Below are 27,496 nucleotides of genomic sequence, written 5' to 3'. Positions count from 1 at the left end.
CAAAGGTGTTTATTAGGCAATGTGAGAAACTTGGCAAATTCCTGGAAAGCTGTATACTCAGAGCTGTCCATAAGAAAGTTTGTATTTCACATAATTTGGAGAAGGTGGGGAAATTTGCTCATCGGAACAGTATTGCAAGTGAGTGAATGTCATGGATGGATCTTTGTTATAGGTGGTCCCTCACAGAACTTTTGAATTCTATGGAAACAGAAAAGTTACTGTCCTGACCATGTAAGCCTTTGCTGGTAGACAGCTTGGTAAAATGCAGTACAGGAAAATTAAAGTCTTACTTTGTTTTGCTTGGGATGCCAGATTTAATGTGTTAAAATACAGGACATAAAATCTCCAGGAGCTGTTCTGTAGCCATTCCACCTCTTCTAGATGGTGAGAAAGTACCACTGATACTGTTGCTAAAAATTACTTTCAGACCAGTGTCCTTTCAGTTTTGAACCCAATTTGTACCACCCACGTAATGAAAGTGTGTTGAAGGGCAACTGTAAATTTTCCTCGATCTTTGAGAAGTGTGAGGAAAGTTGGGTCTATTGGCTGTTCTGGGTCCCTCTGATGTATCTTCAGCTAAGAAAGAGCAGTTGTGCATGAGACTTATGGAGGGCAAAGCCTCCTGTATGTCCCCTCTGGCACAGCTGGCTTGTAATCTAGGACAGGCAATATTATCATCCAGGGAGCAAAGCCTGCCGTGGGAGTGGTAGGGACTGGTGCAGGAGACTCTAAACCAGGACTGCATGACCTGAATTTAGATGTTTTGCAGGCTCTTTTTAGAAAAGGTACTCGTCATTCTGGGCAGAGCACAAACCACAACTTTGTGAGTGAGTTGTTCTGGATCCCAAGCAATTACCCTTCTATAAAAAAGTAAAACATACTCCTGTGGATATTTTTAGACTCCTCTTTTTTTTTTTTTTTCCTTTTTTTCCCCTTGCATGGGAGAGAGAGGGCTATTGCCTGCCATATAGTCATGGGGAAGAGGGATCTCGTGCATTGAGTCCAGGTGACAGTCGTGGTGGGAGGTGACAGCAGGGCAGTTTGCTGGCAGGTGGGTAGGAACTAAGAGCAGCTGTGTGTCGTCCCTGACTCTTGTGCTGGAGAGGGACCACATGGCATTTGATACCCCTCTTGGGATATGGAGGACATGGTTTGTAGAACTCAGTTCTCTAAATCTGATACTCAGTGTGTAAGGCTTGATGGGTTGAAGTTTTAAAATTTCAGTCCTTAAACTGAAGAAGCAATACTATGTTTGATGACAAGTCTGATATCTGCAAAGAAACTATGGGGTTATTTCAGAGGTCTGTATTCTGATGTAATTGGTAGGTATAATGATTAGATTATTTAATCCCAGCTCTGCTGCTGACCTAGGAGATTGTTTTGAGCAAGTCACTTCCTGTTACAGGTACAATGACTATTGCTAGTTTTTCCTGTTGCTTCAGGATTAATGTGGTAATCCTGATTAATGGATGTGCTTCTTCAGTGCCCATGTTGAATTTTTATAGCAATTCTTGGACTGTATGATGTTCCCTGGGCACTCCCGTTGTTTGGTGGATGACCAGCTTTAATGTCAGTTTTTTCTAATAGGTGAATCTATAGGTTGAGAATAAAGTACATAAAATAGATGTTTCTGCTAAAGCAGTTGATGACGAAAAAGTTGGGAATGTCCTTAAGACATTCTCCAGATATATGAATGGGACAGTTCAAAACTTGTAGAACTTTTGTTTCATGCTGGTACTAAGAAAAGCACAGAGCAATTTAGAGTCAATTATCTGTGTGGCCAAACAGGAAAAAAATATTTTAAAGTAAAACTTGCTATTTTGGAGTATAACGTTGTGGAATAAAGTGGATTTTGCAGGAAAGCAATTAATGAACAGAAGAGGGAGAGGCTTAATTAGCTTAATTTTGCTTGACCAGATTTCAAACCAGATGGCATTTGAAATTATGACAGCAGTGACATTTTAATCTACAGGAGTAAGTTGTGGAGATTGGGATAGGGACATGCAAGTAAAAGGTGAGGAAGAAGGTCTGAAAGACTGGTAAGGGGCCACAAAATAGTAAATGTTTTGGTGAAAAGTTACAGAACAATAAAATTTCATTCTAGTTACCTAATAATAAAGCAACTTTAAAGTTGAGGTACACTGATAGTTGGTTATCATGATTACTGTATCAGAGAATGGTTAGGGTTGGAAGGGACCTTAATAAAGATCACCTAGTTCCAAACCCCTGCCATGGGCAGGAACACCTTCCACTAGATCAGGTTGCTCAGAGCCCCATCGAACCTGGCCTTGAACACTTCCAGGAGTGAGCCATCCATAACTTCTCTGGGCCACCTGTGCCAGTTCCTCACCACCCTCACAGTGAGAAATTTCTTCTGAATAGCCAATCTAAACCTGCCCTCTTTCAGTTTAGAGCCATTCCCTCTTGTTCTGTCACTACATACCCCTGTAAAAAAACCCTCTTCAGATTTCTTGTAGTCTCTCTTCAGGCACTGAAAGGCTGTAATTATGTCTCCCTGGAGCCTTCTCTTCTCCAGGCTGAAATCTCAGCCAACTCCCTCAGCCTTTCCTCGTAGGAGAGGTATTCCATCCCTCTAACCATCCTTGTGGCCCTCCTCTGGACTCACTGTACTTACATATGTACAAAGGCTGTTCCACTTCAATGTAAAACTGGCTTCAGCCTCTTCCCGGTGTTAACCAAATGTTTGTCTATAAAGATAATTTGGGATGCTTAAAATGTGTTTGATAAATGAAAAAGTTACATGACAAAGAAAGTTTTGGTAGTGTAACTGCATTTAGTTTAGGAGCTCATTTGTCAACACTGGGATGTTTTTAAGTAATGTTGCTATGCTGTTAAAAGTCTTCAGTGCAGACAAAAATGTTTATAGGAAGTATCTTATACCTATATGGAACATATAAGAAATATTCATCTTGGTAAGTGTTTTACCAGGATAACTTAAAGATGTGTCTTCTGCTCAATCAAAATATGAAAATGGTGTACAGACCGAAACTTGGCTGTTTGTGCAGGACTCTTCTGAATCACCCTGCCCCAAGACTGATGTAGCCATGAGTCCTGATAGTTACACCTCACATGTCTGAGTCATGTGGCATATCATTTCCAGACAAATTATGCAGTTATTGCAGAGCCTGGGTCTGAGCTTGAAACTTCTGTGAGCCCAGCCATGTGTACACTGTAGATGTGTGGAGCAGTGGAACAGGGTAAATGGGTCTGTTAGGAGACCACAGGGAAAGTGCAAGTACGCTGCCATGTTGTACTTTTTAGTCCGCTCTTGCTCTTGGAAGAGGTTTTTCTTAGTACTTGAGCTTTGCCAGCACAATTTCCATGGAAGGAGCATTAGGTGACGTAGAGCCGATTACGTACCCTGGCAGGACACTCCTAGTCTAGACATCACTATCTCCATTTACATACTGAAGGTCTAAGTCACTTGGAAGAAGATGACTAATAATCATGAAAGCCAGTCACAAAACCATCATGGCCCATCTTTCCAGTGCTGGAAGTACTTGTCACCATAGTGTTTTCACATGTAAAGCCTGTAAGAAGCAGTATGTTTAGGTTTTTATTATTATGACTCTTTACCACGGTAGGAAAAAGAAGTCTGCAAGGCTTGTGGTTTGGAATGGAAAAGAGAGAGGCATTTTCTAAAACCACTAGATAATGAAATTTTAAAAATCTCTTTAATTGTTCCAGCCCTAGAGCTAGTTTGGGGCAATATGGGACCAATTAGATTATTAAAACCACAGTTCCTGATCTCTATCAATTATTCTTACAGCTTGAACAGCCCAAGCCTTTAGAAAGGTGTTTTTGATTAGGTGTCTGTGGTTCCATCACCTCCTGCAGCTATAATTACATCATTAAGGAGATGCTTCAGTAATGGCTTAAACTGGAATTTAAATCTTTAATTAGGAAAGGAAAAAATTGTTGTCTGTTCCCCTAACTACTTTTTTTTTCTTAAATAGACGAAGATAGATCTGGAAGACCTCTTGAATTATGCCTCCCTCCATACACAACAGATACAAAATATTTCCCTAAATCAGATTTGCAATCATTTCACTTTATTTATTGCACAGAGAGTCAGGATCCTTGGTTTTCATGTGCTACAGAAAGAGGACAGGAGACTTGGAAGATTGGCAGTGTTGTAGTGAGATCCTTTTTTTCCCCCTCTTTGTGGAAGCTGAAGGAACACTGCTGTTCCAAGCAAGAATTACATGGTGTCTTTATCTCTGCTGCCCTCTTGCTTCTGGAACCTGGACTGGTGAGTGTCTGGGGCTCCACTGAGGCCCTTAAGGTTGGATGATGCTTCTCGTGCTTCACATTAAGGGCTGAGACGTGCTGGGACAAGATGTGGTGCTACAATTGAAGTTGTTCTTATGCTTCTGGATGCTGCCCCCTTCTGCCTCCCCCCCCAAAAAAAATTGAGTGAAGTGTCTGCAGCAAAAAGTTGTTAAGTGTAAGTCTGAGGCTTTAGGATAGTAGAGGGGTGTGTCCTGCAGATTGAAACTGGTGTACAGATGTCTTAACTCCTGAGGGTAAGTTTGTTTGTAGAAGTAATGTGTTAGTACATCAGCTGATGCAGTTGGAGGACAACAAGACAGATGATCTGAAAGCTCTGTATGTCAAAAAGCTTGTTTACTTTTTTCGATTTTATCAGTTGACCTAATAAAAGGATTATATCTCTCTACAAGCCTTGAATCTCTTTTGTCCTTAGACCATCTTAGCTATGACACCACCATTTCTTAACTGGTGACTCTTGCAAGTTAGGTTTGGCCAGTCACTGGTACTGTCCCTCAGGGATCAGTGTTGGGCCCAATCCTGTTTAATATCTTTTTTGATGATCTGGATGAGGGGATCAAATCTATCATTAGTAAATTTGCAGATGACACCAAATTGGGGGGGAATGTCAGTCTGCTGGACAGTAAGAAGGCTCTGCAGAGGGACCGTGACAGATGGGCCGAATCCAAGCGTATGAGGTTCAACAAGATCAAATGCCAGGTCCTGCAGTTTGGCCACGACAACCCCATGCAGTGCTACGGGCTGGGCACAGAGTGGCTGGAGAGTAGCCAGGCAGAAAGGGACGTGGGGGTTTGGATTGACAGGAAGCTGAACATGAGCCAGCAGTGTGCCCAGGTGGCCTAGAAGGCCAATGGCATCCTGGCCTGTATCAGGAATAGTGTGGCCAGCAGGACTAGGGAAGTGGTTCTTCCCCTGTACTTGGCACTGGTGAGGCCTTGCCGTGAGTACTGTGTCCAGTTCTGGGCCCCTGAATTCAGGAAGGACATTGAGGTGCTGGAGCATGTTCAGAGAAGGGCAGTGGAGCTGGTGAAGAGTCTGGAGCACAAGTCCTATGAGGAGCAGCTGAGGTAACTGGGGTTGTTTAGCCTGGAGAGGAGGAGGCTCAGGGGAGATGGGAAAGGAGGTTGTCCCAGGCAACAAGCAATAGGACAAGAGGATACAGTCTTAAGCTGTGCCAGAGGAAGTTTAGGTTAGTACATTAGGAAGAATTTCTTCACAGAAAGAGTGATTGGGCATTGGAATGGGCTGCTCAGGGAGGTGGTGGGGTCACCGTTCCTGGAGATGTTTAAGGAAAGACTGGATGTGGCACTGAGTGCCATGGTCTAGTTGACAAGGTGGTGTTCGGTCATAGGTTGGACTCAATGATCTCGGAGGTCTTTTCCAACCTAGTTGATTCTGTGATTCTGTGAATGGTAATTGTAAGAAATATGATTTAGAAAGTGATGAGAAGTATGGTTTACCAAATGGAATTTTCCATGTAGGGAAATTTCTGTGGGTTTTTGCTTGATTAAATTCCTAAGATGTTTAAACAGCAGGTCTTGCAAGAAGTCTGAATAAGTATGTTTCAATACACCTTGCTTAGTGCAAAAGGCTACAGGATTTAATGAAGCATCTCCAACAAGCAGCAGAAAAGAACTTCTTTCCATTTAAAACATTTAATTGCACAACTGCACATGGTGCTGATGAAATCACTTAATTACCCTTTAAAATCCTAACAGATAATTTTTTTACTTTATACACAAAACACAGTTGCAAAATGTTTCACTGTTTACCATGAACATTACTAACTAAAAGAGAATACTGCTCGAAAGTAGTACATGTATACATGTAAATGACGTGTGTGTAGAGAGGGAACATTGATATAATTGGTATTCAGAGTAGTAGAAATCAGAAAAATACTTCATGTGTATTTTAAAATCTATAGTTCTGTATTTCCACGCATAGGAAAATCTACTGAAAAATTGTTTTGACAGTTTTCCCTGCATCAGGTGTGTGGCCAGTGGGGAAGAGGGATTAGGCAGCTACCTGCTTTCCTGTCCAATAGCTCTATTTCCTTTGGAGGTGCTGGTTTGCCTTTTGTAAGAAGGGAATGGGCCAGTGCTTCGGCTTTTCCACTGCCAGTATACACAGCTTGGGAACAAATTATGGCCCCCAGGGAAGCAGCCTCTTACCATTCTAGGTTAGGAACAGGTTGATTCCCTCTGAAACAATAGGAGAGGCAAAGCAGAAATTCTCTCTTGTTCTCTGCTTCACACAGCGTGTTCTTGAAACAACCCAATTCACACAGACTCCTCAAATCAGAGTACCTCCTCATCCAGATTTCTGTGGTTGTATTGTTTTAAGTAGCTATAATGCTTTCCATAAAACTAGTAAGTATGGCAGTGTTTTAGATTTTCTTTTTTAGATGCTCTTGTTCAGAAGTTAATGAACGAAACTCTTGAAAGTTGTCTGCGGAGAGTGGCTCCACTTCATTGCCCTGTTTTCCAGATAGCCAGATGACGGAGAGAAAAGAAGAAATGGTGGGAACAGAAAAGCACTGTGAGCAACTTCCTAAACAGGAAAGATCAGATGTGCAAAGCCAAGATCATGCTAGTACTAGTCCGGTGCTACCAGAGTCTGCCAAATTTGCAGCACTGTAAGGCCAGTTTACTTTACAATTTTGTACTTCAAAGATATGATGTAAGACGTTTTGTTTCACTGAGTAGAAATGACATAAACTTTTAATTAACCTCTCTTTCTTTTTGTTTTATTGAGAACAAGAAAAAAGTTCCTCATAGTAGTTTTGAAACATTTTTGTGTCAAGTTACCAGGGCAGCAGGCAAAGGCAGATAATCTACCGGGTAACTTCTCAGCAAGACAGTTCTGTCTTGCAAGTAATAAGTGGACCTGAGGCATCTGTGCAAGATGAGCTCTCCATGGATGCAATGCACGTGTTCATAGATGAAAATGGTGAGTTTATGTAGCTAGGATAATTACAATGCATGAGGAAATTTCTAAAGAAAATTTAAATGCCATGGAAGGATATTTCTCTTGTCTGTTATCTGTTGCATGTTTTTCTGTGTGGGGGAAAGAAAAGGGTTTAGTAATTTAAAGTCAGATCGGCAATAAATAGAGTTTTCAAAATCCACCAATGACCATCATAGACCTGAGCCTTATACACTGCTTGAAGTTCGCCTTCTAAATATCATCCTTAAAAGATACTGGCTAGGCCAGAAGACTACTTCTGTCTCTTCAGAAGAACTCCTGGTGTTTTCTACCTGACTAGGAGTTTTGCACTGGCTTGATGGGGCAAAACATTCATCCTTTTTCCTGTTTTTTTTATTCAGCTGACTCAGACCGATCTCTGATAATTGTGGTGGAGTTGTGGTCTGATAATTTGGAGTTGTGGTCTGCTACCCTTTACAAGAGAATTAATGAGTGACCTAGTCTTGCCCCATGCCTTTACTGGGAATGCTACTGCTCTGAAGCTATACCTAGAGTCTGAAGCTGTAGTACACTTGGTGGAGGTTTGTCTGAGCCTCTTGTACCCCTGTGAGGTACTGGCTCATACCTCTGAAAGGCAGCTGTCCCACAAGCCCTATTTCCTTTGAAAGTGCCTTCAAAACCAGCATGGAATGAGTGCTCATGGTAGCTGGGTTCATGACCCCAGAGATATTTTGGTTTTCTGCCAGCTCCTCCTGCCCTTGGCTGCAGCCACTGGCATGCTGTGGGGCTAAGGGCAGCAGCTGCCAGTCGGGCAGATGGCACGGCCTCCAGGTCAGTGAGCAGCGACCCTTCGCTTTGTGCTGCATGTGTGTGAGCAGGGAGTAGCAGCAGCTACACTTGTAGCAGAATGTTTTGCTGCTGTGTACCTTCTGACCTCACCTTTGTGAATGGAAAGAGAAAAATCTGATTATTTCACATTTTACAGTGAACTTACATTGATCAATGGGCTCTGTGTTTAATTTACCTTTTAAATATTCACTGTAACTTCTGTGTTTTTTTGATTTGTCTCAGGTTTTCAGTTGTTCAAATATTAATTTGCTTTCTGAAGTCTAAAATAAGTCTAGTACACAGACTGAGAACTATATATTCGTATATATACCTGACCTAAAATGTATTTTTTATAAATTTTGTGTGTAAAGCAAATGATCATGTCACTGAACTGATTTTTTTCCTTCTGTATTTTCTAAAGGGGAAATTAGATCCTGCTATTTAAAAGCTGGCTGTCAGAAGGAAGGAAATTTTAGACATCAGCTATCACATTGTGATTGTATGTCAAATGCTCAGTAAGTAAGCCCTTATTTTTAGAAATGTTAAGAGCTTTCATTATCAGAAACTATGAAACTGTAGCTGTGAAAGATGCACATGAAGGGGGGGTATTGAAGAATATATGTGCTAACTTCTTCTAGAGAAGTCAAAGCGTGAATTTTTGGTTTTTGTTTTCTGCTAAAAACAGTGAGAGATTTATAAGAATATTGAAAAGAGAAAGTGAAAATGAAAACCAGAACTATCCACTGTGCTTTCATTACTTTCTGGGAATAGACAAAGTCAAGTGTAGAGATTATAAATAAGATTGTAAATAAAACAAAATAAGTGAGATTGTTACCAGCTGTTCTCTAAACCTTGTCTTGTTTGCTTCCCATACCTCTTGGGTCATTTGAAGATTTTTAGTGCTGTGTCAGTATCAGTCACTGACACTGCTTCATGTCAATTCTAGCAGCAGAGCCTTTCACCTTGCATTAAATCCCTAATGATAGTTTGGCACTCTAATAAGGTATCCATTTTTCAAAGGTCTTTTTGGAGTGATACACACAAATACTGTGTTCATTACTGTGGTTTCCATGCTCTTCTACGTGATCTGTTGTTTGCATATCTGTAAAAAGAATTTTAAATATTTGTAAGTATTTTTATGAAATAATTTTGGTTTTCATACTGTTTTACAGCATTTGGACAAGTTGAGTGAGGGAGTGAAAATGGTCTTTGTTAATAGCAAATATTGTTCTTCAAGTGTTTGGCTTTCAGTGGAGACTTGAAAAACTTGGGACCATGTTAAAAATTGTGTTAGCATTTCAGGTAGAATGCTATTATGAGAGACATGAGAATAATGCTGTTATTTGTCAGTAGGCAACGAGTAAAATAAAATAATTTGAGTTCATCTACAGTAGAAATCTTTGGTCTGTCTTTAGCAAAATAAAAAACCACTGACTTGGTAGAGTTTAGTGTTGATCTGAAAAATGAAACATTTTACTTTGGTACTATTTAACTCTTGCAACTGTCTTTGTTTCACCTTGCACAGAACACTCTCCTCCTCCCCCTTCTTATAGTTATGAACTTGAATCTGTCCTAAATTCAGAAATAGTTTTCTGTCCCCTGACTTTTGTCACTTAATTTGTTTTTAATCAAAGGAAGGACAATCTTCCTTCTCATATAAGAAGTCATGCTGAACCTGCCTTTGATAGATGCTTGTTGACATCTCTGTCTTCCTGTGCCAAGTGCTATTTTTTAGTTTGTGGTTTGCAGACTTCTAGGGATGTGAATTATTTTTAAGGGGTCTACTAAATCTTGTTAACAAAAGCAAGTTCAGATATACGTTGCAGGCATTTATGTGCATGCAATTTCTAAAGATCACCACCTTTGCTGGAAATCTCAGGGTACAGTGACAGTTTAGGCTGGGGAGTAGAATAGATCAGTAAAGACAAGTGAGTTCCCAGGACTGTTTTTTTATGGGAGTGAATGGGAAGACAGAACACAAGAGCTTTTCCAAGAGCAGAGCAGCATGCACGGAAGTGCAAAGCAGAAGTTAATGTGAAAAATAAGGAGAGGAGCAGGGGAGCATTAAGTATGCATTAAGTATGCACATAAAATGGAGGGCATGATGGGAAGGAAGTGGGTTTTGTTGTTTTTTAAGGTGTTCACTATCAAGTAATTTTGTATTTAGACAGTACGGAACACAGCATATAGAAAATAGAGGGGGAAATGTGCTTTAAGAATAGTTCAGGAATGAGGCTTCTTTCCTTCCCCTTTTCCCCTGTCCCCACCTGCAGGCTTGCACATCACGTATGTCAGGTTACTTTCCTATCCATGGTTAAAGGTAAAATACATGATCACCATTATTAACTAATGATCTTTTTATTACTGAAGAAAAAGGCAAATAGAATAAAACAAAGCACAAGGGGTAGTCTCTTCACTTAGTCTCTTCTGTGTGTCTGACTGTGGAGAGTCCTTGACAGAAATTATTCCCTTGTGGGTGGGCCTACCTCTAGTAGAAGTGTTCATTATGAGAGTAACCCATACCAACAGGAGATGTTGCTGTTACGAAAGAATGCTAGAATGAGACAGGGTAACCACCTCAGAGATGAACTCTGCTTGTCTCGCAGCCTGTTGGAAAGTTAACTAAGGAGAAGACAATGATTTTGACAGTACTTCTTCATGAGCATTTGAGACAGTGCAGCTTGAGGGCTGGTGTCTGAATTCATTAATGAGCCATCCAAATTAGATTTTATGAGGTCAAAGGATGCAGGAGAATATTAATGGTTTGACATAAGAAGTGGCATTCTCCTTGAATAGTAGGAGTAGAGTTTTGATCTTGGGAAGCCCAGATTTCAGAATTTAGAATAAGTGTAGAGAACAATACATAGGTTTGCAGTATATGTGTATGAGCTGTTAAAACACTTCTCACCAGTCATACTTGCTTTATACTTTTAAGATTAACTTGCTCCTAAAGGGAAAATGTCAAACTGAGTTGAGCCAGTGGAGTAACATGTGGATTTGAGTGGACTGTGCCCTGATGTGTTTCTTTATGAGGAGAGTTGGCCCAGACAGAGGCCTCTTGCTTTGGGGGTGGTGTTGGGAGAGTCAGCAAGCCAGTCACTGGTGTGCTGGGAGCTGTGACCCTTCTGGGTAACACTGCAGTTGTGAAAGGGGAAGGAATTTTGACTGAAGAGGGTATGAACTCTGGCTGGTTTATCGAGAGTAAGATAATTGCCTAATGAAATGGCCATAGGTAACTACCTTTTAACTAAGTTATGCAAAACTAAAGAAAGTATTTAAATATAACTCGAAAGAAGCCATTAAAGAAAGCCTTGAGGCAGACTAACTAATGTTTAATGGTCTTAAATTCAAATTATAACCTGCTGTTTCTTTCTGTTGAGTCCTACTATTGTCTGCTCCTTTAATAAAGTCTTAACCTGTATGGCATTTCACATCAGCTTATTAGGATTTGAAATTAAACTAGTATTTTTATGATCTGTAAACATTTTATCATCTTAGCATGGCTTCTGATAATTTCTCACAAATAATGCAAAATCTTAACAATGCCACTCTATCACAGAAGTGAGGATATGTTATGGTTTTATTTTTATTCTGTGCTTTGGCATGCTTCCTGCTTTTCCTTTGCTTGTGAAGCAATAGGTGAACAACAATGGATTACAATGTACCAGAGGAAGCAGATGTCCAAGTTTAAAGGAGTCTGTGATTTCTTCCTTCAGAGACTCCTTAATATGGCAGGCAATACTGTTAAAGGGAATTACACTTTTTCTTGTCAAATATCAGTGGTCCATCACCTCTTTTTACCTCTGCAGTGTTGTGAGATTATCACTGGAGTATTCTCTAGTTTATCAGTGTTAATATATATTCTACCAGTTTCTATTTTTTGTCTTTGTTTATTTTTATTGTTGTCTTTTGCAACTACAGTAGTTGTCCTAATGACAGATATTACCTGTACCTGCAGTCCTTATCCTGGGAAGTTTTCAGAGCTTCTTAAATGTACTATAAATACTTTTTTTTTGGTTTAATAATTTCCAAAATTATCACTTAATTCTGCCAAAGCTTACTAAAAATTATTATTTTTTCAGGTTGTCTCCGTATTTGTGTCTCACCAAATTGTCTCTCGCTGGTCTAGCAGTGCAGCTTTTAAAATATTTAAACACTTGGCCAAGGTAAATTTCAAGGAGGCTTTTGTGTTGTAATGATCAACAAAAATAGATAATTCCTTTTCCGTCTTAACCCCCCCTTTGGTGAGACATTCTTATCACTGAGTTTGGTGAGTTATTTAAACATTGGCAGGTAGCTAATCAATTCCCCAATTATTGTCCATGCAAGTACCCTGACCCCACTTTTGGCTGTTCTCTTGCCAGCAACACCTCTTGCCAGCAGTCTCTGGGGAATGGGTTCCCCACTGAGCTAATTGATTCTTAATTTGATGCTCCCATTACCCTGCCAAGATCACCTGTAGCCATAAATTGTTTTGTGACAGGCTTTGACAAGACAAAGTGTAAACTGTATTCTCAGCTCATGGATTACATTAGAAATTAGTACAGAAAGACCATTTGAATTTGCTTTGGAGTGAGAAATTGGAAATGGCTTTTGCGTCTGAAAGCCATTCTTCTGCCCCATTACATTAAGTTCTTTACCAGCCTTCGTCTCTCTTACAGTGAATCCTTATGTTTCTATGCTGTGTGTTTTGAGTATGTGCTTGGCTTCTGGGAAGGCACATAATGGTAAGAGAGTTGCCATTTGTGTAAAGCACGTGCTGGGTATAAACCCGAACTGCCTTTTGTCATGGTTAGTTTCACTTCTCACCAAATGGCCTCTAAATTTTCGTCTTACCTATACAGAACAGTTAGAATTTCAAGTTCTTCATATAAGATTGGTGATACTAAGTAAAACCCATGAGCATTAATAAGAACACACCCTTAAAAAAGTGAGCTGAAAGGATGTGTAAGTTAAAGCATTATTAGACGTATACAGTTATCTTCTGGGCTCAGGAGAAACAAGGTGGTGTTAGTGACTGTCTTATGAATAAGGAGGTGTCAGTCTGCCATACCTTTTCTGTCACAGAGTGATAGAAAGCAGATCTTTAATTTCTTTACCTTGAATGTCTTGCAATTAAATAACAGTTAATTTTGATAAGCAGTCAAGAAGATATATGTGAGCTATCATGTTATGTTGGTCCATAAATATCAATGAAAGCATAAACCCCTCAAATTACACTATATATTATAGTAGTATAATTAATGATTTTTGCTTGAGTTGCATGATCTGTCCCCAGTACAGAGGCTGAAAGAGCCATGAAGTATATATCCATGCCAGTATATAAATTTAACAGCAATCATATTTTGTGCATACTTGCTGTACAAGGCTAATAAGTTTTTTAATGTTTAACTACTTTTCTAAATGTACTTTCTTTGCATTCTGGGGCTCCTGTTGAGCACCTCCAGCGTGTGTGTACATAAATATTGAAGAAAAGCGTGTCAATGCTTGTTGCTGCTCAGTACTGTAACTGTCCTCAACATGTGTATAAAACCTGCTCTATCTTTCTAAATTATTTGAATATACGAGCTTGATGCATTGGAAGGTTGTCCTTCCTGGTTTCACATCTATGAAAAACTCTGAATAATGTAGTCTGTTGCAGTTTCTTTTCTCAGGTGTCAAGTTATAGAATAATATATACTGCCTGAATGTATTGTCCGTATCTGTTTCCCTTCACTTATATTGTGAAAGACAGAAAAAATAAGCTTACAATAAACTTGAGGGCACTAATGTAACAAATGTTACTATTTTGGTAATTTTTATGTAGTTTTGCTCTTATCAAAAATGTATGCGAATTTTTTCCATGTGTAAAATTGTGTTCTTTGTAATGAAAGAAATAATGCTTGGAGAAACAGTGAACACAACATGTGATATCAAAACCCAATGCTGTTAGGTATAAAGTTGTTAACTCCCAGGCGACCAGCAGCAGGACAAGAGGGCACGATCTTAAGCTCTGCCAGGGGAAGTTTAGGTTGGATATTAGGAAGAAATTTTTTACAGAGAAAGTAATCAGACGTTGGAGTGGGCTGCCCAGGGAGGTGGTGGATTCACTGTCCCTGGAAGTTTTTTATTAGAGACTGGATGTGGCACTTAGTGCCATGGTCTAGTAACCACGGCGGTGTTGGATCAAGGGTTGGACTTGCTGATCTCGGAGGTCTTTTCCAACCCGACTGATTCTATGATTCTGGGATTCTAAATAAATGGCTCTATTCATGTGATAATCTGTGAAATACTCTAGTGATTATAGAATTATTTTCAAATTATATTCAAATTATTTGTCCTTTAAGCTTTTTTGCTTCAAATAGTTTTGCAGATGTTCCCAATCAGGAATAAACTATCCAAAAACTTCCATGGTACTACCTGAAGCAGTTCACAGGCATGATAGCACTGTGAAACTCAGATGCTTTGTGCCATGAGTTTTACTGATGATCCGTCACCATGATGTTTATTTCAGCATAGCATTTTGCTAGCTAATGTGAACAACTCTTTATTTCAGGGGTAATGGATTTATTTCCAGAAAGCGTTTTGCATTTTTCTCATGCTGTTTTGCTCAGGCATATTGCAGTCTATCTCTGAGATGTTTGTGGGTGTTCAGATCTGAGATAAGAGCAGACCATTAAACATCCCTGAAGAGCATAGCACTGTAAGGTCATGCTACATACCTGGTAGTACGTATGGGTATTTGAGCACATTTCTCTGCATCCTTACAATCTTCTTCTATTTAAAGCACTGAGCTTGCTTTGGTGTGTGGGCAAACACATATGATATAGTTAAGTACTTTTCAGAAAATACAGAAGGTGGTCCATGCTTAAAATCCTGATGTGGATATGTCCATTCCAACCCAGGAATGTTTTTTCTGTTAGCTGAAAAACTGAGATACATGTAGCTCCAAGGAAAAAATGGTCTTTGTAGAGGATTTTATTCTTACGTAGAAAAAATTTAAGGGCTACTTTTTGAGGATAGACCAATTCTGTCTCTCAAGTCAAGTATTAGATCTTCTAAAGCCAACTGGAGTTGTGCCTGTATAAGCTGTGGAAGCATTTGGCCGTTTATATTCCTTTCAAGAAATACTCTAGGTTTTAGTGGATGTAGTTTATAAGAATACTGCTTGTATTCTTGAACCCATTTCCTTCTGTCCTGCGTTAAATTCCTGAGAAGAAAACCATATTGAAACTCCCAATTCTGTGCAGGATACACATGTATTGATTTTTAAGAGGGAGAGTTGATGTCTCTTCAGAACAATCCTAGTTTTTACCTTCGTGATGCAAAAGCATTTGATTGATTCAAATACATATATAGGTGTAAATGCTGGACTTCTTGCTGCAGTTTATCACTTCATGTGTCTGACAACATGCCAGCAATAACCATAATTTTCATCAGGAGGCTACTAGGCTGCATATGTGTAGTAAAAACTGGAGTTAAAAATAAATATGTAAAATAGGCCACAGAAATGGATGTGGCCTGCATCTGAAGTATTTGAGAACAGGAGCAGTGTCATGGTTTAACCCCAGCTGGCAACTATGCACCATACAGCCACTTGCTTACTCCCCCCGATGGGATGGGGGGGTAAAAGTCAGAAGTGAGAAAAACTCTCTTTATTTCAACCCACTAGTTTATAGGTAAAGGAAAAGCTACATACCCAAGCAAAGAAAATGAAGGAATACATTCACCGCTTTCTCTGGGCTGGCAAGTATTCAGCCACCTCCAGGAAAGCCAGGCTCCATCATGTGTCATGGTGACTTGGGAAGAGAAATACCATCACTCCAAACATCCCCACCTTTCTTCTTCTTCATCTTGATTTATATGCTGAGTGCCATATGGTGTGGACTGTCCCTGTAGTCAGTTGGGATCAGCTGTCCTGGCTGAGTTGCCTCCCAACTCCTTGTGCACCCCCATCCTCCTCGCTGATGGGGTGCTGTGAGAAGCAGAAAAGGCATTAATTCTGTGTAAGCCATGCTCAGCAACAGCTAGAACATCCTGGGTTATCAACACAGTTTTCAGCACAAATCCAAACCATAGTCCCATACCAGCTACTATAAAGAAAATTAACTCTACTCCAGTCAAAACCAACACAAACAGAAAGAATGATTGCCCAGCTCTTAGTAAAAGCACCTTTATCTTAGGTGCAGATTTCCTTGCTGCGTAAGTGAAACTTGAGCTTTCACTTGAAATCAACTGTATATATATATAATCCATATACCTTTCAAAAAAATATTCCAGTTTGAGCCTTATCTGCTTTCTTGGTCATGTATCTTTGAATTTAAGTGTAATGTTATTAGAACAATATAATTTTATGTAGGATAAAATTATGTATCTTTCATTACCACACATGGTTCAACCATACCAGTACAATCATGCATTCATATGGGACTTTACTTGTTCTGTCTGAGCAATTGATCCTCTATACTCTTTGCTTTCCTTTTTTTTTTAGATGTGGTTCTGACACTAAAACCAAGCTTCTAAAAGGCTATGTTATAGTTAGAGTCTAAAATCTTTTGCAGTACAGATAAAGACCTCCATTTAAAAAAATGTCATACATTTTTTGTTTGTTTTGAGAATATTTTTATTTTTGGCATCAGAAGGACCAATGATTTAAAAAAGTAGTTTCGGCAAAATAGTGACTAACAAGTATTAAAAAAATAACTTAAGCTACCTGTCAGTACTCCTGCTGAGTGCCAATGTTTCTGGCCCTGGGCAAAAGAGAGAATTGTGTCAAATCAATGAGTTAACTTATTTGATTTACATTCACGTCCCTGAATAAGCTACTTGAGTGCATTATACTATACAAAAGTCTATCTGAATGCCTTTGTGGTACTGTATGTCTCCTTTATAAATCCATTAATACTTTAGTATGTTCACTGCTGGAAAATCCCCTGAACCTTTGAGGTTTATTCCTCATAGGAGGGAGTAAACTTAAGAGTAGATTTCTTTTTTTTTGTTGGTGTTTCAAAGTGTTGTTTTAGAATTACAAAATAGTGTATCACTAAAACATCTTTGTGTTTCTCAGCAAGGTGACCCAAATAACAAAATCTCTCACTGCTCTAGTAATAGGCAGCTGAATCTTAAAGATTTCTTAATGCTGCCTGTCAGGTTTTGCAGTTCTGCAGCCAAGCACGTTGCATGGATGCAAAAATGTTATATGGTCCCTTTTGGGATTCAGTGATTTCAGATGAGCCACTCCCCTGGGCACAGTGCTGCTTGAACACATAAATGAACGTAGTGTGTGCATGTGTGCACTGAAAATGGTAATGTTTTGATCACAATGGAGCCATGGATTTTTCTGAAAAGAACTCTTTACAAACTCAGTAGCATTTTCCTCCTGGCTTGCAAGGAACAGGAAGAAACCCTTGTATTAGGCTTGGCCGATTAAAATCCTTTCCTGTATTTGCATAGGGGTTTTTAGCCCTTCTTTCACTGAACACAGGGCAGGGATGCCAGTGTTTTTGGCACATTAAGACTCGGAGATGTGAGAGGGCTATGCTGCCGCATGATGGCAGCAAAATCCTGCTCAGGACTAGGAGTTTATGGAGTCTTTCAGCTTTTAGGACTGGCCTCTCTTCCCTCCCGCTGCCCTTCCATAAGTAGAGCTAAAAGGGATGTTTTTAAGTACTCCGGAGATAATGGAACCCTGGGTGCTGTTAGTAAAGCTGCGTCTTCTCAAAATGCATCCTTTAGTTTATTAGATAACACATGTTGTTTGCTTTTAAAGATTTTAGTACATTTATCTTAGCTTTGAAATGTAATAGGCTTGCATATTATCAATTTACATGCTTATTAGCAAAATAAAAATACCTGAATATTGGGAAGTAAGAATGTACCAAGAGGACCCCATTCTTAACACCTGCCTTCATATTTACCACAATGCCACTGGGAACATGCTTTGTAAGGCCTTTCTGTCCATCTGCAGTAGCTGACTCAATATGTACCACTGCTCATTTTGTAGTCTATTGCAAAACTTTAACAGTGATCTTGATATCCTTTCTGTCTATTATGTCAGTACATCGCTACATCCAGCTTTCCCATTCTGTAAACTTGGATAGCCTGTCTTTTTATTGGTAGAGGTACATGTTTGTAGAAATAGCAAAGTATGAACAAAATTTAAGAGAGATTTTGTCCTTAGCTTGAGCTCTCCTCAGATGTAACCACTGAGGAAAGTTAACATATACATTCTGAATTAATTGTATTCTTCATGAAACTACTAATATCTTACAAAAAAAGTGAACAGTGTCTCCTCTTCATGTTTTTTCTATGTTTGCTATGATTGGATTTGTCACATAATTATCCAGTCTTAATGTGGCTATTGCTGGCATATTTCAATCTTCTTGTATGCTTTAAATTGCTTTTGAGTTTGTCTTCTTATTCAGTAGTACATTTGGGAACTGTCATGTACTGCTTAAAAGAAGCAACATCCACAACTAATGGCTTTAGTGTCAGTCCTGAATTGTGCAATACTCTGGTCAGATTAGTGCTGGCAGCTTTCTAGTAGAGACCTAACAAGCAATAAATAGAGATGTAGTGATAAGCCTGTGTGATGAGGTTTGAAAGAGATTGGGATGCGAGATGGCAGGGAGACTTTTTTAGGTGACAAGGAGTAAAGCTGCTGAGGTGGTGGTAAGAAGACACCAGGAATGACACTGAGTAACAGAGGTGCCACTGGTGAGCTGATGTTGATCCAATACTCTTGATGTCAGTCCAGACAGTTACGTTTGAGCTGCAAACCGAGTGTTTTGAAAGGGCACAAAAGTGTGGGTGTTAGGAGTTTCTACTGTGTTTTTAGTACTTGCTGGTTCTTGTACAGCCAGATCACTCAGGTCTCAGTTTGGCAAGTACTTTGGATGCACCTCAGATCAATACCACAGAAGTGGCTGCTTGTTAAATGTGCAGGGCCAGAGATTGCCAACTCTGAGCTGCTCTCTGGCTCTTCTTCAGACTTCACAGCCATAGCTGCTTATCACCACCTAAAGGCAGTGTTTTAGGGAGTATTACAAACAGCTTTCAGCTACATTATTTTTTATTGCTGTGTATATTTATTACACACTGGTAAAATTTGTAGTGACCCAGACAGCTGTATTAAGCAGTCTAGTGGGATCTTTCTGGTTTTAAGTACACGAGGAGCAAGAGGAAGGTGCTTTATTACTGTGACTGTTGTGACACTGGTGACATGGTTCCCTGTCCTTTCTCCTATATGCAGGTTAAAATGAAATTTAGCCAAGACCTGCAAAACAGCTCTATTAATAGGGAATTCTTTGAGGTGTGCCTGTATAATGAGCTTACCTTGAGAGGTATTCATACTCAAGTCTAGCTAATCCTAACAAAGGGGTTGACGTAGGCTGGGTTATATTTGAATGGCTCAGGCCAAATTATCTGTCGTATAAGGCAACTATCACAGACTGATTCTTGGGTGTCCTGCACAGGGCCAGGAGTTGGACTCAATGATCCTGATGGATCCCTTCCAACTCAGCGTATTCTGTGATTCTAATCAGAGAGGGAGAAGGAAGATTTTTTTTCCAGTCCTATGTCGTTATATTAAACCATTCTCTGTGTTAAATGATTGCTTCACTAGCTTGAGTTTGCTCAGTTTCTTACAAAATGGAATTATGAGCCAGAAAAAAATTCCTGATTTTATATCCAGTTATCTGTAGAGGGTGCTATGTAGCTTTTGAATTTGATCTGCATAGGTTGTATGTTTAGTTATTTTTAGTTAATAATTTATTATTCAAAATTTAGTTCAATTACACCTTTGCTTACATTAGCAGTGCAGTTTACTGTCACAGATCTTGATAACATTAATTTATTCTGCAAATGAACAGATTTTCTATTTAGCAAGATTCCATGTTATACTGCGATCAGCTCCGTTATAATGATTTTATGATTAGAGAGTGTTTGCTCCTATTTATATATGGTAATAAATTTATAGAATCTAGTTTATAGGGTTACAAAAACACAAACACCACCTTGCATTTCTTACTAGTATTTGCTGTCACTGTGATAGCAATGTCATCAAATGGGATGTACAGTTTCTAAGTAGCTGTGCAAGCGATTTGGCATCGGGAGATAGCAAGCGAATGTCAGGAGAAGGTTGTGTGGAAAATAGGGATAAGGAGAAAAAACCAGCAAACAGGAGCTGAAGGAAATGGAAGATGAGGAGAGAGTAAGAAGATACAGAGAGATGAGACTGATGAAGGCCAGATGACAGATTCTGATTTTGTAATAGTTGTTTTACTAGCTCTACCTTCCCAACTTCTCTGCCCTAATTGTCTTTTCAGGCTTATGAAGTTTCCAACTCTTCCCCACAGTCAGTGTTCTAGCTGCTTGTGGACTCTTCTGCCAGTTGCTGAGCCAGTTGCTCTGCCATAGGCGGAGCTATGAATTTTTTCTGTAAACAGAAAACAGATTATAGGCACTCTTGGCTTTTTGATTATCTTCAAGTCTGATGGGAGATGGTTTGATCTTTTAAGTTTATTCTGAGAAGAAGTCTTGTGAGTAAAAGATTTTTGATTTCTGTGAACTGATAAGACTCCCTTGGTACTCTACTCCGTCTTTTTGCTATTTCTGGTTTTGATGAATGTGGGATAAATTATGTGGGCCAATCTAGAAATATTTTTGGCTTTTGTAGAAATACAGATAAAAATGCAGAAATTTAGAGAAAATTAACTCTTTATTTAGGAAGGCATGAGCAACCACTGTTCTATTCTCCTGCTGTTTTGTTGGGTCGCCTTTTGAATGGTAATTCCCAGCTTAGCTTTCCTGTGTAACATGGGCTACACTTGCCTTTTTCCTGCCGTGAACAGGGAGTCCCAGGGTTGCACCCACAATGACAAGGAACAGGGTAGCTCATCATAGGGAAACAAACAAACAACTCCATTGCCTTCCTTCAAAATGGACAAGGTTGCCCTTGAGGAGGACGTTTCAAAATATGCAAAAGACATATTTTGTAGTCCATGTCTGTGGGAATCTTACTCCCGGGAGGCATGCCTCTAGGCTTCCTCTGCTTTCTTCCTGCCTACATCTTCTGGTTGTCATCCAGGATCTTGGATTACTGCCCAACCCTTCTGTACTGTTTTGTTAATGACTGCTGACAAAGGAGATGGTTCTTACAGAGGGATTCTTTGTGGCTAGGACGCCAAGTGGGTTGTGTTGGACCATGTCCTGATTTCCTAGTACTGTCCAAAGGGAATGTAACAGATGTCCTGACTCTGTGGAGCAGATCATGCTGCTGTCTGTAGCAGGAGGAATGGGGAGAGCAGAGGAAGCCATTAGGATCAGGTACTCTCATTTTTACTCAGCTGATAGCTTTGCTGGAGTGGCAGATGTTGAATATCAGGTCTGGAATCCAAGCCTGATAGTAATCAAGGCTTTGAAAACATAAACTACCTGGCTCAGAAACCACAGGCGGGATTGCTCTTCTGATGACATCTCGAGGCTGATGGTATTCCTGTTGGTCCAGGCAGAGCTAGAAAATCCTGGAAGGAAGAAGGAGAGAGTGTGTGCATTTCAAGCTACTGGTGTGGCACTTCAGACCTGCTTCTGAGTTGTCCAGATGTTGAACTTTATCCCAGAACAGTGCCAACCACTGCAGCTTAAGTTAACAGCCAGTTATGTGCAGAACAGCCACAATTTTAAAGCCTCAGCAAGGGTTACGTGACAGGCTTTGGGAATTGCCAACTAAAGGCAAAGAAGGATGAGTTAACTAAAATTAATAAGGTGCCTTTGGGGCAGGCATAGGGTATGCAAGACAAGAGTTTTAATCTTTACACTGCCACAGGCTTCCAGGCTTACTGTGTGCAGATTGCTCTTATTTTTTTCCTGCTTGTCTTTATGGAAAATAGGAACAACAGGTATTCTCTACCTTGCATGAGCGCTGAGGTGCTTTCACCTCATGTAGATAGAAAAGGACTAAGAGCTGAAGGCAGGTATCCAGAGTCAGGGGGGTAATGAGCTTGGAACAGAGCACCTGATGTATAAACTGCATTTGGAAGGGTATTAAAAAGAAGTATTCAAAATAGATCTTTTCCCGAAGTAGTAATTATTTCATTTCAATACAGTTCTTGTTGAAACCCAGTCAGTCATGTTATGGTAACACACTGTTTCTGCAACCCAACAGGCACTGCTGCTGTAAGTGCAGATTTCCTCAAATAAAGTGTTTAAGTGCTCTACCTACACCATAAAGCAGTAAACACAAGACAAAAACACTAAAAAGATTGAGTTCATGCTCACTATGGAAAATATCTGAGCTCGCCTTATGTGAATTAGCTCATGTATTGTTGTCTTCTTGCTAGGCCAGAAGGAAGTTCTTGTAACCTGTATTCTCAGTAGGGTAAATTAGTACTCATTGAATTTGGTGCAGGTGAAACTAGACTAGCTTGGTACCTAAGTGAGCTTGTTGGAAAGCTGTTCCAGGATCTCTGCAGTAGCAACCCTGCAGTTTTGCTCTGTAGATATGCAGCTCTAAACCTGAATTATTGTCAGGGGACAAAAAAAGGCACTTCTGAAGTGAGATTCATTGCAGGTGTTCATCCCAGGATGAGAAAAATTGTGATACAGAAGTATCTCCTTTTCTGTGATGGATGTAGTAAACCAAGTGTATCTGAATTTGGGTGTTAATTGCTTTGTGGGCCTGTGCCAGATTTTAGATATGGACGTGGAAGTTTCCCATGCCCTGTGAGCCAACCAGTAGTGTAGTTACAGGGTTTCTCCTGTAATGTTTCAGAAATACTAGGAAAATATTGCTGCTTAAAACAGTCGCTTTCCTTTCTCTCCTCTGTGCACAGTGAAATACAGTTCAGCTCCTCTAGTACTACCACTTCAGAGAGCCAAGAGCCATCTTCTGGGGATCAAGCAGCAAGTGCACTTCAGCAGCAGCTCCTACTGATGGTGGCACGAAGGACCCTTTCAGAAAGCCCACGGGTACATTGTAATATCTGAATTTCTAGCATCTTGATGAACTGCTCTGTAAACAAATGCTGCAGGCTTGTTCCTGAGACAATTTTGTTTATTTTTCTATACTACTTTTCCTGGTATTGCGCATGTGGGAGAAGATGTGTTTTATATTGATGGATGCAACTCAGTTGTTTCCTACTGATACTGAGTAGTGTCCTAGGAGAGTACTTAAAGACTCTCACCAAAAAAGTTGCTCTCTCTTCAGTCTTCTTTCACTTGGAAGAGGACACAAGCTCTTAGGATTTTAGACACACCACCAGATTTTAATAGTATGAAGTGTTTATTCCAGATTCATTACTATCATAAAACCTTATGTCTGGTTTCACTTTTCCGAGTTGGACAGTTAGACTTCTGAATGTCTGTTGTGGAATGTCGAAGCCACCTCCTCAATACAGCAAAAGAAAAAGGCCCTCAGATTTCATTTTGCATGGTATTATGTGAACATGAACTACACAGTGTTTGGAGTCTCTGACCAGTGGCTTAGGGGTGCAATCTGTTTTTATAATTTCTTTTATAATAAAAGGAATTCCTTTACCATTCTCTCATCCACAGCGAATTCTAGTTTGATATTTATGAGTAACATTAAAATGACAATTAAATTTCATCTTAGATTTTGCACAGGAATGTAAAGCTGAAGTAACTTGGATCAAGTAGGTATTTTAAATTAAAAATCATAAAATTGTCCCAAATTGCGTCTTTCAGTTTTGGACAGTGTCTTCTATCTAAAGGCTCAGATTATATTCATAATCTTGTTAACTGCCTGTAAATTAGAGAACAATTGTCATGCTTATCTTTTTCTTCTTTTTTTTCCTTTCTCTTTTGGGAAAACTGCTCCATTAAGAAGTAAAATGTATTGTTGGAGGTCACATAGCAAGTTTGCAGCAAGGTCAGACAGTGATTTCAGAAGTTCCTGGTTTCTGGATTTTTTTTAATTAAACATGAAATTCTGACATAAGTCAGGAAAAGTGTTGTTATTGATTTCAATGAAGCTAGGGTTTCAGGCTGTCTCTGACACCACATAAATTTATGAAGTGAATTTTCATAAGCCCTTTTTTTGATAGGAGGCACAGTTAGACTTTAGTGACTTGCTCAGGGCTAATCTGAGTTTCCCAAATGTGGCTCAAAAGTCTGACTCCAGCCCACGTACAGCAAGCCTCACGTGGTGAACTTCATCCAAAGGTTACAGTTTCTCAGGAGCCAAAATGTTCTCTTATGTACTCAGCTAAATATGCATTAAGCTGTTCTGAAGACTGAACAATTAGATCCACGGGTGTTTTTAATGAAGTCTTTGCCACTGTTTTGATTTTTTTATTTAGTTATGGTGACTGATCTACATTAAACCAGTGAAGTTAATGATTGTGGTTCACTGAGTTTCACTTTACTTTCTCTTGGGTAAGAGGACCCAAGAATAACAAAACTATGCCAGTATTAGCAACTGTAATATTTTAAAACACGTTTTTTCTTTAAAAATGCCCCAACCCCATATTTAAGTTACTTTTTAAAGTGTTAATAAAAATATTAAAATTTGGATTACATAAACTACTTTTAGATTTTAAAATCAGCATAGTAAAAGGATTCCAGTTGGTCTCACAGCTTTTAAATAACTTGGAATTGTTAATAAATGAAAGAATGCCAAATAGTCCAACATCCCCCTGCATGTTTCAATCCTCAGAAACATGAGTTATTGTCCTGCACTAGTAGCAGTTGAGCTCCTCTGCATGGTTGTACACTTTTAGTCAATTGGAGGCATGAGATAAAATGCCTAAACTTGAATTTCTTTCTCCAAAGCTTACTCTATCCCGTTTCACCTCATGTTTGCCATGCACAGTAATGCATTAAGTCATGTGTAAACTGTGTGTAAAATTCCTTTTCCTGGAAAGTGAAGAATAGAATTATTCCAATAATCTGAGAAAAAAATTACCAATTGCTTTGTGGAGGTGGAGAAGGTGTTTAAAAAACTCTGTTTTGCTAACAGTTACAATTCAAGATGACAATCATTTACTTCACACAGAACTCCTCTTCCTTGAATAGGAAAGTTAATGTAACGTAAATAATTCTAACATAGACATTGCTAGAGTTCTATTATAGGTATATTTATTGATTCGTTGTCTTTAATAGGGCAGTGGAGGTGGGGGGGGGGAAAAAGGAGGCTGCCTAGAAGGAGGTTGAAAATCACTAGACTTCACAATGATTTGAAATCTCAAATTCTTCTTGAAGGAAGAATAAGTGATTCCCCCCTCTATAAAATCAGTTAATGGTGCTGTACCTTGGAAAGAAATCACTGCTTTGTAGAGGTTTTTTTTTTGTTGTCTAGCTTTGCAGGCTTAGCTAATGGTCTGTAGATAAGCCTCTCTCCCCACAAGTGTTGGTGAAGGAGTGCAGGTGTAGAGTTTGGGGAGATCTGAAATACTGTAGTTCAAACAGACAAGAAAAGGCCTTAGAATCTGACAGAAGCAATATTCAAAAGGATGGATTTATGATTGTGATAGTAAGATTAGAGGCTCTTAAACTAGGGATGTTTATGCAGTTTGTGCTTGTTTGCAATTTTTTTCTCCTCTTGCTGTTCTTGAGGAGGCATACCTGATGTGGTATTTAAAGCATCTCAGGAAAGATAAACAAAGCACTGTTCTGGAAGGAGAGCTGATAACTCACATCTCTAGGCCCTAGAGCCTACTTGATTTTTTTTTTTTAATTTAAAACTAAGGATTTGTCCTGTCATGTGTGTTTTTGTGTTGTGCTGTAATTAGCCTGATACGTGAAAAATCTTCAATTAGAAACTTTAGACAAGCACTGGATTGGGACTAAAAAATAATTATTTTTAAATAATTATTTAGTATTCATTTTTAAAGCATGTTGTTACTGTTAAACTCCATTAACTGGTATATTTTTTGTCCATCTGCAGTGATTAAGCTGGTGTGATATTTTTGTTTCTAATTTAAAATGAAGAAAGTAAATATGCTAGAAAAAAAAATCTAATTCTTCATGTAAATTTGGCCTTTTAAACATCTGTTTTTCTGGCAGTTATATGTCAGTGTGAGAGATCTTTGTGTATTTCTGGTTTGGTTTTGTAGCAACCCAACCAGGACCCTGAGGATTCTTCATGTTCTTCAGCACAACGGAAGCTGAACAGGCAGTTTTACAGATTTGTTGTATTCCCTGGCAAATGGATTAAGGTCTGGTATGATCGACTTACCTTGTTGGCATTGTTGGACAGGTAAGCTTTTTTTTTTACTGCTGCTCTATGTAGCGTAGCAGTGGGTGGCTCCACATGTTCAAAAAGCAATCCAGACCACTAGAGAAGGAAAAAGTGAGCCTTTTATTAGTGTCGTTATTTTTAGGTTGAGTAGATAAGTGCATTTTTCTTTAAGTTGAAGAAAATGTTTCTCCTCAGAGTTGATTTCGGTGATTCTTCCTACCCTTTATCTTCAAGCAGAGATTTTGATTCATGTGAGCATGAGCCTTGTAGAATAGCCTGTAATTTGACTCACAGCTGTTAGATTCAGTGCTTCTGAGCTTTCTGATGAGAAAATCAGAAATGGAGGGATATTAGGCTGTTGTAAACCAAGTACACTAATCTTTAAAAAACAGAAAATGATTTATAGAGTGGTGTTCAGGAGGAGATCTTTCAGCTGCTACCTCTGTTCCAGTTCAACTTTATTTGTTTAGAGAAAATTTGTTGTCTTGGCATCACTCTTCAGGCAGTACTATTTGCTATTAGATCTTGCATGGTAATCTACTGGACTATTTGGACTTTCAGACATGTTGGCCTACATACGTAATGGCTGCTGACTTTCTTGTCTCTGCTTTTGGGGGGGATGCTATGCCAAATTTCGGATGATAATTTTACCTGCTACGGAAATCAAGCTACATGTCAGGGAGCTAAAAGCCCAGAGAAGATACTTACTTATGTTTGGTGTCTTCTCTCTGTGTTTCAATTGCATGGAAAACATCTGCTGATAAACTCTTTTGTTATAGCCTGAATATTAGCATTGCTTTTTATCTCAGCTTCCATATTCTATTAGAACAGATAAAACAAATAAAACATCAGATGACAAATTTGGTCTTTCATCCAATTCTTTGTTGTCAGACATATGTTTTTCATTAATGGAATGTCTTATTTCCTCATTTAAAAGTGTTTTGGGTGGTTTTATTTGTGGTTGTTTGTGTGGGGTTTTGTGGGGTTTGTTGTTTTGGTTTGGTTTTTCAATGATTTTGTTTGTTTGCATTTTATCAGCATACTTTCCTACATTCAAATTCAGCTCCACTGTGGAGTTCTAATTGGGAAGTGAGTTTGGAAGTGATATTGGACTTCAGTGCGTATGCTATTTTTTCTATACATTTTAGGTATCATTTTGGATAAGATTTTTGGCATGGGGGTGAAATACCATTGAACATGGAAATGTAGTTATGGGAGCGAAACCTCAGATCCTGCAAATTCTGATAGCTGCAGCAC

The 27,496-nt window shown here is 39.2% G+C and overlaps 1 protein-coding gene across 1 annotated transcript in view; it reads left to right on the top strand.

The window, feature by feature from the left end:
* Positions 1-27,496, top strand: part of PCNX2 (pecanex 2) — a 156,032-nt gene that overhangs the window by 16,259 nt on the left and 112,277 nt on the right. The window contains exons 6-10 of the mRNA XM_027657281.1: positions 6,799-6,946; positions 7,115-7,260; positions 8,486-8,579; positions 22,875-23,010; positions 26,115-26,257. Coding sequence (XP_027513082.1) covers positions 6,799-6,946; positions 7,115-7,260; positions 8,486-8,579; positions 22,875-23,010; positions 26,115-26,257 — 667 coding nt within the window. The remainder of the gene's footprint in view (positions 1-6,798; positions 6,947-7,114; positions 7,261-8,485; positions 8,580-22,874; positions 23,011-26,114; positions 26,258-27,496) is intronic.

This window comes from Corapipo altera, unplaced genomic scaffold (genome assembly GCF_003945725.1).
Source record: "Corapipo altera isolate COAL_440 unplaced genomic scaffold, ASM394572v1 2c, whole genome shotgun sequence".
In the NCBI taxonomy this organism is placed as follows: Eukaryota; Metazoa; Chordata; class Aves; order Passeriformes; family Pipridae; genus Corapipo; species Corapipo altera.
Note: the sequence above shows the minus strand (reverse complement) of the source record. Positions and strands in the feature narration are given on the sequence as shown.